The sequence below is a fragment of the Paroedura picta genome, chromosome 1 (assembly GCF_049243985.1).
Source record: "Paroedura picta isolate Pp20150507F chromosome 1, Ppicta_v3.0, whole genome shotgun sequence".
NCBI classification, from domain to species: domain Eukaryota; kingdom Metazoa; phylum Chordata; class Lepidosauria; order Squamata; family Gekkonidae; genus Paroedura; species Paroedura picta.
Window position 1 is genome coordinate 84,942,828 of NC_135369.1, and position 15,759 is coordinate 84,958,586.

The 15,759-nt window shown below is 46.6% G+C and overlaps 1 protein-coding gene across 6 annotated transcripts in view; it reads right to left on the minus strand.

Annotated features, from left to right (window-relative positions):
• SLC35F3 (solute carrier family 35 member F3) overlaps positions 1-15,759 on the minus strand; it is a 160,923-nt gene that overhangs the window by 56,328 nt on the left and 88,836 nt on the right. Inside the window, exon 1 of one of the 6 annotated variants that reach the window (XM_077346068.1) lies at positions 4,108-4,127. The exons of 2 other annotated variants lie outside the window; for them this stretch is intronic. In XM_077346068.1, coding sequence (XP_077202183.1) covers positions 4,108-4,111 — 4 coding nt within the window. In that variant the 5' untranslated portion in view covers positions 4,112-4,127. Of the gene's footprint in view, positions 1-861; positions 1,076-1,207; positions 1,462-1,530; positions 1,641-4,107; positions 4,128-15,759 lie in introns of those variants that run through there. 3 more of the 6 variants (XM_077346077.1, XM_077346051.1, XM_077346061.1) reach the window with 3 other exon arrangements.

Below are 15,759 nucleotides of genomic sequence, written 5' to 3' on the forward strand. Positions count from 1 at the left end.
GGTGGAGTCTAAGAGGCACCTTCAGTTTATGACCTTTTGGATCTAATTTTTCCATCCTTTTTCACAGATACTCTCTCCATCTTTTCCAATTTCTAGCTCCTAAATATGCTCCAGTAATTATCCAATCTCCCAATTAAGTTTCAATCACAACTGTTACATTTTCCCTTTGCACTTTTGTCTTTATGAAAGCTTTGGGCTATCTCCCCCCACCCCTTCCTCTACACTAGCACTTTCTCCAGCCTACCTCCCCCCAGACTCCAAAGCAGCCTGTCTTTCCGAGACAAGCACCTGCAAACTTCCCTGCTCCAGTCATTTCAGGGATTCTTTGTAGGCACCGCAGCCTGTTTCCCTGCCTAGGCAGCCAGCTGTTTCAGGGCACAGCCGTTTCCCCGGTCTGAGGCAGCCAACTTCCATCCACCGGGACCGGGGGCATCTCGCTCAGGGGGGACCTAGGGCAGAGGCAAGAAGAAGAACCCCTCGGCCAGGAGCGAGAGCCCTCCGCAGACCACGCTCCATCAAGCCGCGTCCTTTGGCGTAGCACTAACTTCTCAGGCTCCAAGGGGCTCGGGAGCTGTCCTTTTCGAACTGCGGCAGGGATTTATTTGAGCAGCGCTAGCGGCAGGGCAGCCCCCAAGTGTTTCCAGAAGTCTCTCGTGCCCACCTCTAACAGCCACAGCACCGGCCTAGCCCCAAAGACAGCAACAGAGAAGTGAGTGGGCTAAAGGGGGGCCGCCTTGCCTTCCCCCTCAAAATGGACACCCGCCAAACTACTCCCACCCGAGCCCCAGAGCAGAGCCCTCCCCGTTTTCCTGGGGGCCGCGGGAGCGGTTCTCCCCCGGTCCCGACGCAGCGAGATCCTACCCGCTCCTCTTTCCTGTGCGCCAAAAGAAAACTTCACCGGGCGTCGGCGAGGGCGAGGAGCGCCCCAGTCCCCGCTCGCCTGGAAAGGTGACTTTCGGCCACCGGATGGGAATGCCCGCATTGCCTTGTCGGCGAAGGGAGTCAGTCAGGCATAGCATCACGGCGAGCCCCCTCCTCCCTCCCTGTCCTTCGCCAGGAGAGCCGGCGAGACTGCCGCATGCATGCAAGCCAGCCAGCCAGCCAGCCAGCCGCCAGCCAGCCGCGCATTCCCCCACAGCCGGCGTCTCGGCCGCCTTCGGCCCGGGCCGTGGCAGGGCTGTCCTGCTCGGTCGGCACGCACGGTTACCTTCCACTTTGGTCAGAGTCAGGACTGGGCTGTTGCACGCGCTGAGAGGGGCTACCCTGGCCGAGTGTTTCTTCATGATGAGCCCTTCTGCCAGCAAGAGCCCTTCCGCCGATCGCCTACATCCTGAAGCCGGTGGCAGACGAGCGCGCAGCTCCCTCGCCCCGTAAGAGCACCCCGCGTTGGCGGCCAGCCCGGCTCTCACTTCGCCCAGCCTCTCCCGCTGCAGCCGCTGCAGCTTTTCGCCGCCGCCCCCTCCTCCCATCTCGCACGCTCTCCTCTACTTGCTGCAAACGAAACGTCACCCCACAGGCCCCTCCCCTCACCGTCGGTTTGTGGAATAGTGCAGGAGCTCAGCGGGGCTTTTCCGCACCGTCAAGGAAAGTGGGTGACCCGGCAACCGATGGGGGTGGGGGTGAGTCCCCTAATAGCCGAACTGAATTCGAGGATCAAGGGGTGCGCGTGATGGAGGCAAGAGATGATGACAGCCGGAAGTCAGAAAGCCGCAAAGCAACGAGGGCAGAAGCCCCTGTTGACTCACAGGGCTTTGTGCTTGGCAGACCTCTGCAAGGGGGGTCGTTGTCAGGAGAATGAAGCAGAAGGATCCCCCCCGCACGCGCGCGCGCGCGCGCACACACACACACCTGATAGTCCCTTTAGCCTACTGTTTCAAAACAACCAGGTAATAATAGCCAGTTCACTTCCCCAGCCCCAGCTTTTGCTTTGCAAGATGTGTTGAGGTTCTTCTGCTTGATAGCCTGGTTCATGCTGTTCAGGTCTTTCTGACATTTCACCTTTTAACAGGTAGGTATAAGAGTGTATTTTCAGTAATTTCAAATTCAGTGGTAGACAGATCACACTACCTAGACTAACTCATGATGCCATGGGAATAATAAACATGGAACAAAATGATAACAGGAATGGTCAGCTTCACTACTGTCCCAGTACCTGACTTGCAGCTACAGTATATTTGTGGAGCCTGTCTTGCTTGGCTGCCTCTCTTCCTCTCCAAATGGAGAAAAGCTAAAAAGTGTATTTAGTTGTATAGCATTTGTAAATGTTGTCTTAAAACCCATGCCACACTTAGGAGACAGGCTAGGCAAAGAAAACCCAAGTGCTGAAGTGTGAGTCCTCATACCCCATGGCAGCCCTGCTACCAGCCTCCAGACAGACAGAGTCCAAGGGGCCCAACCTCTAGCCCTCCTGGATCTAAGAGCAAAGAAAGTCAACCCTGCAAGGTGGCATATTTACAAGGCAAGTTTCAAGTTACAGGAGAGGATATAGACTGGATTTTGCTGTCAGTATTTATATCTCGTATTAAATGTGTTTTTTTATTATTTTACTGTAAACCGCCATGAGCCGGCAGGCTCCGGGAGTGGCAGTCAATAAAAGCAAATATGAATGAATGATTGAGTGGCAGTCAATAAAAGCAAATATGAATGAATGAATGAACAAATGAACAAATGAATGAATAGGGGTCACTGTGAGTGGGCAGGTAGTCCTGAGTTCCTGCATTGTGCAGGGGGTTGGACGAGATGACCCTAGAGGAACCTTCCAACTCTATGATTCTATAACCTGTGCTGGCATGATTCTGGCTGACCAATCAAATGTAGGCCTAATGATGTATCCTAACTAACCACTGGTGCTACTGACCAGATGATTCAATCACTCAGGTATAATTGTCAATTAATTCTAGTACTCTGTAGATATATCAGATCCAATCAAACAGACAAATTGTTACGTTAACAAGATGGAATGTGTAGGCCCACTTTGTAAGCTTGATTTTGATTTTTGAGGGAGCAGAATACTTCAGTTTTCTCTCATGGGTCTCAGCCTGAATCATTGCTTGAATTTTGAACAAGGGGCTATGAAAAAGGCCTAGTCTTTCAACAGCATCCAGTATGCCTTCACACAGTTCTCCAGTAGATTCTAAAATATGCTTTTGCAAGTTAGTTCCAAGAGAGTTGGGGGAGATTCAGGATTTGACTTCCAGAAAACATGAAAGCAGCAAAGAAACATCCAGTTTATATTTCATTCCCCAATTGAAGAGAAGTCTGCTGCCACCAAGAATATGATTGTGAGGAAAATAAGTTATTTTCATATGTAAGTGTACTTTGGCTGAAGGGCAACTGGACAATCAAAAAGACTGCCCTTATTGTCTTTCCAAGCCAAAGAGCTTCAGTACCCTTAAGAAATTAACAAACCTCTTAGCAATCTTAATAGTTGGTACCCTTCCAAATCAGATAGACTCATTTTTAACAGGCACATACTCATTACTAAGATACTTTTAATTTCTCAAGTGACTGGCTTATCTTTTAAGGTAATAAAAGTGTTTTATTTGCACAGTTTCTAAGTGGCCTGCTGCTTTGCCACCATGAACAAGTAGCAGCAAGGATTGCTTATTATGATTAGATGCATAGATGTTTAAACGAAGAAGTAAGAGTGGAAAAAAATAGCGGGCATCGTGGAACCTTTAAAACATGGAGAAAGGGGATTAGCTGCCTGGCTTGACTGACAGGCTGAAGAGAGTTGCATATAAAGCGTGTTGCTCTCTTCTGCCATTCCCAGCAGCAGTTATGGAGGGTGAGAAGCATGAAAAGACAGCAGACAAGACTGAGACAGCAAAAAGGTGAGGAGGGGCCAGGAGGCACGATAATATTTAACGCTATGCCATTCACCTGGTGTAATGCTATTTTTGCTGACGTGTGCAAATGCCCTATGAGTCTGTAATTTTTTCTATGATTATATATAGTGTGACTTCTGCAATCATAGCATCAGCTGAAAAATGTTTTTCCTCAATAAAGAATATTAGTAATCAGGCAATTGTGCACTACTACCTACTGTAGTAATTTCAACATTGTATGTGATATGAAAGAGATTAAAATCTCATGCAACTGAAGTACCCATTCAAAAATGAAACTGTCCACAGCATCCCTGCATAATTCATTGGAAGAGGGCAATGCCAAACCAGCTGGCTTATGCTTATAGAATCTCTGCATCCGGTGTGACTGGAAGAATCAATCTCCTCCACTAATGCAAAGAGAGAGAGAGAGAACATAATTACTCAGTGTTACAAGAAGCTCACTGCTGGACTTCTGCATAAACTCCTATACACTATAAGCATAAAGTTGTTTAGTGTATACTGTGCTTTCTATTTTTAATACAGAAAGCAAGGGCCAAACCATATTGGGGACCAGTTTCTGATCCTTGATTAAAAACATGAAGGATGTTTTTGCTAGCCAGAATCAGGGCTGGCCTTGTTTCTCAAATAAATATGCCAAACAGGGCATCTAGAAACCCAGAACAATAGAGCCTCGGAGAGGAACAATTAAGAAAGGTGAGACTACATACCTGACAAAGGTAGTGTGGACTCTTGAAAACTCATACCCTGAAAGTCTTGTTGGTTTCTAAGATGCTACTGGACTCAAATCTAGCTGCTCTACTGCAGACCAACACAGACTCCTAGACTAAGGTCTTCTGTAGATTAGAAATAGTATAAATAATGTCAGTAGATATGTGCCTAGACTCAGGTTTGAAAAGCATCTGAAAATGGCAAGAAAATTACTAAATACAGAAATAAAGATACAGTACTGGTTGAGGGCCAACAGATAAACCAAAGGTATGAGAAACTTGTAATTCCTATTTCTTATGTTCTCTGGTAACATTTTCACTTATGTACTATACACCAAACAAACCAAAATGTTGTTGAGGTGTACCTTTTGCCAGGAGATTAATGATCTGATATAGGAAAGCTAACTGGACGTCCAGGGCTTCCTAAGTGTACACCTGTATCTGAATCAGACCAGAATAATGTGGAAAATCTGTGCACAACGTCTGCTCAGAGCTCTCCATTTTTAATGGATTCAGCCTCCTCATTGGATCTGGATCATACTGCTGTGGGAGTCCCTTGCACTGTTTCTGCAATCAAATGGCCCCTTCTGCTATTAACCATGGTGAGAACAAAGGCTGGTTCTCTTACTGCATCATTCTGTATCTTAGAACACAACTAGTAAGAGTTGGAGTGTGGATGGTCAGCTGGGGAAACAGGGCAGGAAGAGGTGTTAATTCTAATGCCCTGGTCCCAATATATTTTGTCTCCACATATGATTTGACAGCTTTAATAAGTGAGGATGTTTGATCACAAATCTACACATCACAGGTGTAATGAAAAGTTTGGCCTAAGTGTGCCTCAGCTGTTAGAAGTTTGAGAAGTTCCAACAAGAACAGACAAGCAGCTGTATTCATGGCTAACAAATCAACCAGAGTTTGCTTGTGATATGCATGAACTTGACTTATTGTCAGGCACACACAGTCCTTCCCTCTTCCTCCCCTTATTTGCAGTTATGATTGAAGGCAGTCTGCTGACCTAGAATTCCATTTATTGGGAATGTTATGTAAAGCAGTGGTCCCCAACCTGCAGGCCGCGGCCCGGTGCCGGGCCGCACTCCCTCTCCTCGCCCCCCCCCCCCCCCGCAGTCATCATGTTTCAGCCACTGGTCCTGTTTTTTGTTGTTGTTGTTGTTACTTCCAAGCCTGCACAGGATCACGCCTTCTTTCCCTGCCCCCCTATTGCAGATGCTGCTGTCCTCTACTGCCGTCCATTTCCCACGCCTCCTCCAAGCTGTGTGTTCCACGCTACCATCTTTCAGCCCCCTCTTTAATCTCCTCCATCAATCAACAGTGCTACACATTCCATCCGTATATCTGTATAGAAAGCATTTAATCAACATTAAAATCTTGTCATTTACCAAATAAAAGCCAGTCATGCTTACTGGAATGATGAGATAAAATTGAACAAAACTATGAATCATGCAGCTGGTGAACTAGTTACTTTGTCTGCTTGTGCATGACTCAGGAGGAAAACACAGAAGAACATTAGCAGCTGTATTAGTTTTGCCTGAATGCTTGCTGAATACGTCAAACAACATGGTGTTTTAAAATATCACCTTAAAAATTTATGTGACCTTTCAAAAACTTTGCATCAGCGAATAACTAACACGGTAAATTTATCTAAGGGACAGATTGTGGAACCAAATATCTGCAGTGCATTTATATGATAATACTGGGATAACGCACACATTTAGACATCAGACATTCTAGTCTGAGTTTGTTTCTTCAAATATAAGCACTACAGTCAATTGAAAATTCTGCTCAGCTTTTCCCCAGTAGGGAAGCTGGCCCTACATGTTAAACATATGATAAAGACACTGCTCGCAGCGTGGACAGTTCAGCAAGGATGAGGTTTTATAATATGAACTGAATGTTCAGATGGATGAGAGAATCAGACAAGAGAAAGCATTATATCTACAAAACAATCATATGTCTTTCCCACAGCCTGGAGTGAGAGATTCCACCCTCACAAATTCTCTCTGATGCAGAATCAACATGCACAATCTCACCATAACATTAGATATATCTTCACTCCTGCAGGTAGGAGAAACACCTAGTCTAGGGTGTAAACTGCACGGGGCTTTTATTCCAACCCCAGATCGATTCAGTCCCTGCCCTCTACACAGAATGCGATTTCTGTTTGGATTTGGGGCGATTTTAATTTTCCTTCTGAAGCAAGAAGGATTGATCCAGAGTCACTCTACCTTTATTGTGCTTTATCTTGGAGTGCTGAAAATCCTGAATATATTCAGAAAATCGCATTGTTTTGAATCTGGGCTCTCCTCCGCGGTAGAGGACCCGTGATTGGCTACATGTGGTCATGTGACAAGCCTGCCTTAAAGGAGAAGCCCCTAAGTTCTCTCAACTTCTGTTGGCCTTGGATTTTTTTGTGTGCCTTCTTCGTTCCCCCCCTTTTCAAGAAAAGAAAGGATTTTTTCCTCCCTCCACTGACTTCTTGGATCCTCCCCCCCCCTTCAAGGAAACAGAGAAAGAGTCTCCATTTGCCCCCCCCTCTTCCGAGCCTCCCTAACCACGTGCAGAAGAATTTCCTGTTTCAATGGGGAGGGGGGGAAGAGGAAGACTCGAGTTCAAAGCGATCTGAATTCAACAGGATTGACAATGGAATAAAAAAAGTAAGTGCAGACTCTGCCTAGGAGAGAGAGTGAAATTCTCAATCACCAGCAAAGGTCTGGCAAATGTATTTGTGGAACCTTTTATATCAACTAGACAAATCAGTGATATAACAAGCAAGGTCCCAGAATCACTCAACAAAAAGTCTCCTAACTCAGGTGATGATGCCAGCCATTACAGATTTTCAATGTGTATCTAGGAGAGGTGTTTACCTATAAGAATCGTGTAACAGCCCTTGTGATGTAGTATTTAGACCAGTGGACTAGAACCTGGGAGACCTGGGTTCAAGTTCCTATTTGCCATGAAACTTAGTCAGTGACCTTGGGCCAACTCTTCTCTTTCAGTCTAAACTCACAGGACTGTTATGAAGATAAAATGGAGGAAAGGAGAACTCATATATGCTATCCTAGGTGTAAACTGCACTTTTATTCCAACCCCAGGTCGATTCAGTCCCTGCCCTCTACACAGAATGCGATTTCCGTTTGGATTTGGGGCGATTTAAAATTTCCTTCTGCAGCAAGAAGGATTGATCCGGAGTGACCCTACCTTTATTGTGCGATATCGTAGACTGCTTTCAATCCTGTTTGTTTTGAATCTGGGCTCTCCTCCGTGGTAGAGGACCCGTGATTGGCTACAGGTGGTCATGTGACAAACTTGCCTTAAAGGAGAAGCCCCTAAATTCTCTCAACTTCTGTTGGTCTTGGATTTTTTTTCCTGCCTTCTTCGATCCTCCCCCCCCCCTTTCAAGAAAAGAAAGGATTTTTTCCTCCCTCCTCTGACTTCTTGTATCCTCTCCCCCCCTTCAAGGAAACAGAGAAAGAGTCTCCATTTGCCCCCCCCTCTTCGGAGCCTCCCTAACCACGTGCAGAAGACTTTCCTGTTTCAATGGGGAGGGGGGGGGAGAGGAAGACTCGAGTTCAAAGCGATCTGAATTCAACAGGATTGACAATGGAATAAACAAAGTAAGTGCAGACTCTGCCCTAGTCTCCTCAGAGGAAGGATGGGATAAAAAGCTACTAAATAATATTAGCCATAGGCTTGGATACTTATTTACAGTTGTCCTTGAGAATGGATATCTTGACACCTAGACTTTCATATCCTTTGGGGCAGTGGTCCCCAACCTGCGGGCCACGGCCCGGTGCCGGGCCGCGAAGGCCATGGCGCCGGGCCGCGGCACCCTCTCCCCGCCCCCCCCGCAGTAAAAAACTTCCCAGGCCGCAAGCTTGCGGCCCGGGAAGCTTCTTACTGCGGGAGGGCGGGGAGAGGGAATCAGGGCGGCCCGATGTGTGGGTGTGGCCCGCGGGTGCGGCCCGATGTGCGGGCGCGGCTCGCAGGCGCGGCCGATGTGTGGGTGTGGCCCGCGGGTGCGGCCCGATGTGCGGGCGCGGCTCGCAGGCGCGGCCGATGTGTGGGTGTGGCCCGCGGGTGCGGCCCAATGCGCGGGTGTGGCCTGCAGGTGCGGCCTGATGCGCGGGCATGGCCCGCGGGTGCGGCCCAATGTGCGGGCGCGGCTTGTGGGCGCGGCCGATGCGTGGGCGCGGGCTGCGCGGGCGCGGGCCGCGCCCCGATGCCCTGCCGGTCCCCAACCTCAGAAAGGTTGGGGACCACTGCTTTGGGGCTTTCATATGAAACAGACATTCTTCCAATGATTTTGAAAGGGGAAAAAAGCAATGGATGATTATTTCTGGATTTAGGTCTAACTCAGGGATTTGCTTGTGAAGGCTAAGACTACAGGTCAAGCATGCATATTGAGAGAGCAGCAAGAGGTCAGGAGAAGCATATAAATAGTTTCATGTGTAAAACAAAATGAGAATGTTTCCTGCATTAAGTCTCCACTCCAAAAGTAGATGCTTTGTTGTATCCTGCTTACCTTATCATTTCAATTGGCTCATGAAAAGAAACAGAAAAATATGAGTGTGAAAAAGTAAGAGAAAACTTTAGTGTTGATAAAATTCCTGCAGTATTTCTTAAATGTTCATAGCCTGTTTTCAGATATTCTTGCATTTATGTATTTCCACATTCTGAGGGTGGAAGTATATAGCTTATTTGTGAACATTTATTTCAAAACCAACAGCTGCAAGGTAACAGTTTTACAGAAGAGCTCCTTAAGTAAGTTAAGGGAAAGGTGATTATCTCTCCTATACCTGCTTTTCTCCTGCAAATGTTTCTCTTTCCCAGACTGCTTATTCCTTTAGCTCCAGTTCTGGAATCTGTCTTCTAGAACTGCTGAGTGCAATCAAAGGCCTATGTTTCAAACTCTTTCTTCCCATGCTTTGTAAAGCTGAACCCTGGAGTTTGCCAACCACCAGGTCTTCATGTATGCACAGAAATGTGTCCAGTTATAAAAAATGGGTGCAGTTCTGCCAGCAGCTGGGAAAGGTAGACATGAAGGAGCTAGAAAAGATCCTTATAAGTAAGGATGTCTAGCTGGTGACCAAGATCAAGTTAATTCAAGCTATTGTATACCTAAGGGATCACCTCTGCCTACACCCCTCAAAGAGCCTTGTGCTGTACCACCTTCAACCTCCTAGTGATCCCTGGCACAAAGTAAGCCCGCTTGACCTCAACCAGGGCCAGAGCTTTCTCCATCCTGGCCCCCACCTGGTAGAACGAGCTCCCAGAGGAGATCAGGGCCCTGACGGAACTGGAAAAGTTCCTCAGGGCCTGCAAAAGGGAGCTCCTCCACCAGGCATTTGGTTGTAAAAGGTAAAGGTATCCCTTGTGCAAGCACCGGGTCATGTCGGACCCTTGGGGTGACGCCCTCTAGCGTTTTCTTGGCAGACTCAATACGGGGTAGTTTGCCAGTGCATTCCCCAGTCATTACCATTTACCCCCCAGTCAATCCAAACCACCACTTCCCACTGGCCCCCCAAGCCTCCCTCCGACAATCATTACAGATCTGCCCAAACCACTGGGCCTCAGAACAAGTTAATCAATGTTCTAGTATTCTACTGTTCTACAATGTTTATTACCATATTTATCTTGTTGTTACTATTACCGTTGTTACCATATCACTTTAAACTAAGTTAATTGTATTGTTCCCGTTTCATGTAAGCCACCCTGAGCCTTCAGGGAGGATGCTATAAATAAACAAACAAGCGTGACCCTAGATGCTTCCCTTACAATGGAAGCCCAGGTCACAAAGGTAGCGCGGCTGGCATTCTACCACCTCCGCCAAGCCAAGCTACTAGTGCCCTACCTGGACCCAGAGCACCTAGCCACAGTGATCCACGCAACAGTCACCTATAGGCTGGACTTCTTCAACTCGCTCTATGCAGGCCTACCCTTATCCTTGATCCGGAAACTACAATTGGTGCAGAATGCTGCGGCCAGGATTCTCACTAAAACATTATGGCGGTCCCACATCTGGTTGGTACTTCAACAACTTGGCTGGCTCCCAGTTGAATTCCGGATCAAGCTTAAGGTTCTGGTAATCACCTTTAAGGCCATACGTGGTTTGGGCCCAGTGTATTTGAGAGACCACCTCCCTGCCTATACCCCTAAAATAGTCCTACGCTCCGCCACCTCCAACTGGCTGCGGATCGGTCCTCAACAAGGGCCAGAGCCTTCTTGGTCCTGGCCCCCACCTGGTGGAACCAGCTCCCTGAGGAGATCAGAGCCCTGCCCGAACGTCCACAGTTCCGCAGGGCCTGCAAGAGGGAGCTCTTCCACCAGGCATTTGCTTGAGGCCGACCGACTTAGAACACCTGCTGAGCCTCCATGACTGAAAGAACCACCCCCAATGTTACAGTTAATTGTTATTTATATATTATAAATGTGGTTTTGTAATCTTTTGATGCCTTATTTGAAAGTTGTTGATGTTACAGTCTATATATTGTTCCATGTAAGTTATATAATGTTCAGTGGAAACTGCCCAGAGCTGCAAAGAAATGGGTGGTATAGAAATCTAAATAAAATAAAATAAAATAATATTCCCCATTACTATGTATGAGTGTGAAAGCTGGAAAATGAAGTAAGCTGACAGAAATAAAGTAGGTTCCTTTGAAATGTGGGGTTGGAAAAGAGTTTTATGGATATTGTGGACTGCCAAAAAGACAAATTAATGTTCTAGATCAAGTCCAAGCTCTCCATAGAAGCTACAATGACTAAATTGAGACTATCATACTTAGATCACATTATGACAAGAGTCACTAGAAAAGACAATAACTTTAGGAAAAATTGAAGGCAACAGGAAAAGAGGATGAGGCAGACTGACTTCATCAAGGAAACCATACCCCTCAGTTTGCAAGACCTGTGAATGGCTGTTAACAATGGGATGTTTTGGACGACATTAATGCATAGGGCAGCCATAAGCTGGAAGTGACTTGACAGCACTTAACACAAATACACATAACAATCCTATTATTCAGTTGAATTGATTTGTCATTATGATTTAGCTCCTTGGCATTGCTGTATATCTTGGAGAGAACTTCCTTCAGTTAATCTCGGAATGGGGGTTACCAGCTCTGGGCTGGGAAATACCTGGAGATTTGGGGGTGGAGCCAGAAGAGGGATTTTAATGGGGCATCCTTATCCGTTGTTGTTCCTCTATATATTTATGAAACAGCCTAGGGGGTGGGACGTATCCGGCTGTCCAAGTTAGAATAGGGCCAATCAGGGTGCAGCCAGCTTTGTCCTGATTGGCCCTGCCCCGCAGCTCCCGCCCTCCATCCATGGACTCTAGTCTCTTTGCTCTCAGATGCCTCAGTGCCTGGAGACAGCAGCAGGTAAAGGGAGAGGGCCCTGGGCAAAGGGTCATGGTGGAGGGGCTGCTAACGAGGCCCTCCTGGCCTTCTAGGCTGGCCCTGCTGACTGCCTGCTAAGGAGCTCTGTCTCAGCCCTGCTAACGAGTTGCCCAGCCCCCACCCGCCCCATTTGATCTGGCTGCGATCTGTGGCCCAAAGCCACCTTAAGCTGCCTGGCCGGGGGCCGGGGGCCCTTTCAAGGCCCGTTCTTAGGAATGGGCTTTGAAGCTAGTATAATGCCATAAAATCCATCTTTCAAAATTACCGTTTTCTCTAGGTGAATTTTTCTCTGGAGATCAATTGTAATCTCAGGAAATCTCCAGCCATCAACCGAATGTGGTGGCATTGATTGTAGTAGATCTGTGTGCTGGGTTCACTGAACAGCAAAATCAAACCAAGTCATGAGGAAATTGTTGGGAATCCAGTCATAATGGCCCAGATCAATATGAAACTGGCTGTCTTTGTTAATTGAAGAATGTTGAGAAAGATCATGGGAAACTAGATACAAGAACAATCCAACAGCACTTGAGCTCAAAAGAGATGAGATACTGATAGGATTTGTGCAAAGCCTTTTAAAGCTTCTTTTAAGCCGAGGGCCCTGATTTGAGCCAGGAAGGAAGATGAAAGCAGGCGTAACACTTTGCACCCCACTTCTAAAGAGCTTTGCAAATCAAAACCAGCCTTCCCATGCTGCCATAGCTCTTTAAAGAAAAAAGACCAGCAAAAATAGATTCTGGTCTTTTTTTCCGTAAGAAGACCAATACCAGTACTGTGATTTGGGGATAGAGCATTTGCTTGACATGCAGAAGGTTCCAGGTTCAATCTCCAGTTAAAAGATCAGATGGTAGGTGATACAAAAGACCCTAAAGTAGCGGTCCCCAACCTTTCTCAGGTCAGGGACTGCCTCCGGAGTGAGGGAAGAGCCGACGGCCCGGGTGCTGCGAAAACACGCACGCGCAATTGCCGTGCATGCGTGTTTTCGCCACCAGGTGGCGCTAACGCACATGCGCAGCAACTGCACGTGCGTGTTTTCGCCACTAGGGGCGCTAACGTGCATGCGCGGCAACAGTGCACATGCGCGTTTGCATCACCGCCATGCCGGCGGCTGCGCCTGCCTCTTCCCTTCCTTCTTGCTGCCGGCGGGGGAAGGCAGGCGTGGCTGGTGGCGGCCCGGTACCGTGGCCTTTGCGGCCCGCCACCAGGCCACGGACCGGGGGTTGATGACCCCTGCCCTAAAGAGCTGCTGCCAGTATACAAGACTCCCTTTGATGGACCAGAGGTCTGATTCAGAATCAGGCATTTGTGATGGATGCTCCCGAAGAGGAAAACAGTAATTCATTTGAGCCTATGGGAGTACTGCTCTAGCAGCCAATCACCTTTTGGGAGGGGAGGTAGAATGTTGAAGGGAAGCATAGTGGGAGGAGTTCAGGTCTGCCTCCAGGACCTTTACAGCACAATGGCCATTTTAGTATATCATTAAATGGCAGTAAATTGTCTGTTACTATACATTTAACACCATGGTGAGAGTTTTCTGTTGCAGAGAGCTGCTGTCCTGTTATTGCTTTCCTGTGAGTGGGCCCCTATGAGATTTTCAACAAGAAGAAGGAGAAGAAGAGTTGGTTCTTATATGCCGCTTTTCCCTACCCGAAGGAGGCTCAGAGCGGCTTACATTCGCCTTCCCTTTCCTCTCCCCACAACAGACACCCTGTGAGGTGGGTGAGGCTGAGAGAGCCTTGATATCACTGCTCGGTCAGAACAGTTTTATCAGTGCCGTGGCGAGCCCAAGGTCACCCAGCTGGTTGCATGTGGGGGAGCGCAGAATCGAACCTGGCATGCCAGATTAGAAGTCCGCACTCCTAACAACTATACCAAACTGGCTCTCAAGTTGTTCCCTACATCAATGTCTTGGACAATCTCTGGCTTGAAGCCAATGGGAAAGGTCCATGGATGAATGGCGGGGGGTACAATTTTTGTTGATACCTACCTCCCAATGCATACCTCAGACTCTCCCCCATGTCCCTCAGGAACTAGGTTTTGAGGGATTATTTTGGGGTGCAGCAAAAGGTGGGAAGAAGTCCCACTCCAGTGATGGAAATCCCTTTTGTCAGTAGAGGTTTTCTTCAGGATCTAAGCCTCTTGCTGCAGTTTTAAAACAGCAGGGGATTTACTTATCATTCACTTACTGTGAGGCAATTGAAAGGCAATTAGAACTGTTGTCTTGGGAATGCAAATTATGATTTATAGTAAACATTTTAATATGCACATGCTTACAAACAAAGCGTGACAAACTATGGCAGTAATGTACAACCACAACAAAGAACCAGTGAACAAAAAGTGATGGCTACAAGGCTACCTTTTCAACAATCATTAAACTTTTCCAAATTAAAGATAGCCGAATCACAGTATTATATATTTAAAAAACAAACAAACCTGACACTGAGTTCCCTAAACCCCGAAGCATTTCCCTCTATTATAAATGTTGGCACAGATAGCAAGCATTGCCATGTATTCCTGTTAATTCTGCTTCAAGCAAATGGCCTGTGGGGGAAACACTGCAGTGTGACTCAAGCAGATCCCTTGTTATTGTGGAGCCTGTTGCAGACCTAGCTGTAAGAGCTGCTTCTGAGAATAAAATCTGTGTGGCGCAGTTTGACAGAAAGAGTTGCGCCACCAACATTTCAGCTTAATACTGGATTATGAACAATTGCCTGACAGAAAAGAGCACAATGCCATTTGTTAACTTTCAACTGCTCATTCTGCAAAGGCATTCAGGACAAAAACAGATGAGACAAAGATCATATGTCACCATCCATATTCAGCGGCTGGGGGGGGGGGGCAGAGTCCTGCTGTGTCCAATAACATGCATAATGTTATGCATTGGAAAGACAGGCACAATGTCTGCACCTGTTGCAATATGGATCAGCCAGACCCCCACAAATGAGGCATGCAGATAGGAAGAGGCAAGATGATTCTCCATGCTGCTCAGCATCAAACACCATCCATGGGATAGCAGCTTCGCCCGTGGGGACAATCCAGAATGTGCAGTTGTCATCCCAGACAGAAAACAAGGTTGCAGTCCAGATCCAGGGGGTGCTCTCCATAATCTCACAAGAGACTCTTAAACAGTTGTGAAATCATGTGAAGGTGGTGGGGGGAGGGCCTCCTAAACTGCTCCTAATGGACTTACAAGGGAAGAAGGTGCCTGTTGGGGACTTCAGGGTGCGATTCAAGCCATTCTTCAGCACACTTCTGCTAGTAATAGTTGCCTTATAATACCATTAGATGCAATTATATTCAGCCAATTTTGAACTACCCAAGAACTTCCCAAAAGGAGAAAATCAAGATGCTGCTTCAAGATGAAAACAGACAAATTTACACAGCTAAATTTTGCACTGCCACCATGAAATTGCATACTATGTATGTGGATCAGAAAGTTTCTGTTTGATTTAAGATGAGTCAAATGCTATAAAGAATCAATTGTCATTGTATTTTAAAGTATATTTTAAATATTGATTTTAACACACTAAAGTTCTTGTGATGTCAGACTTTTAAATCTTTTATACTATTATTATGGTTTTCTATCTTTTTGAATTGCTTCAGTTTTTAATTACAAGTGTATTATTATTATTATTGTTGTTGTTGTTGTTGTTGTTGTTGTTGTTATTATTATTATTATTATTATTATTATTATTATTATTCGATTTATTCCCCGCCACTCCCTTGAGGCTCGTGGAGGGTTACAACATCTTAAAACCCCATTTAAATCCATTAAAACAACAACTAAGTTTC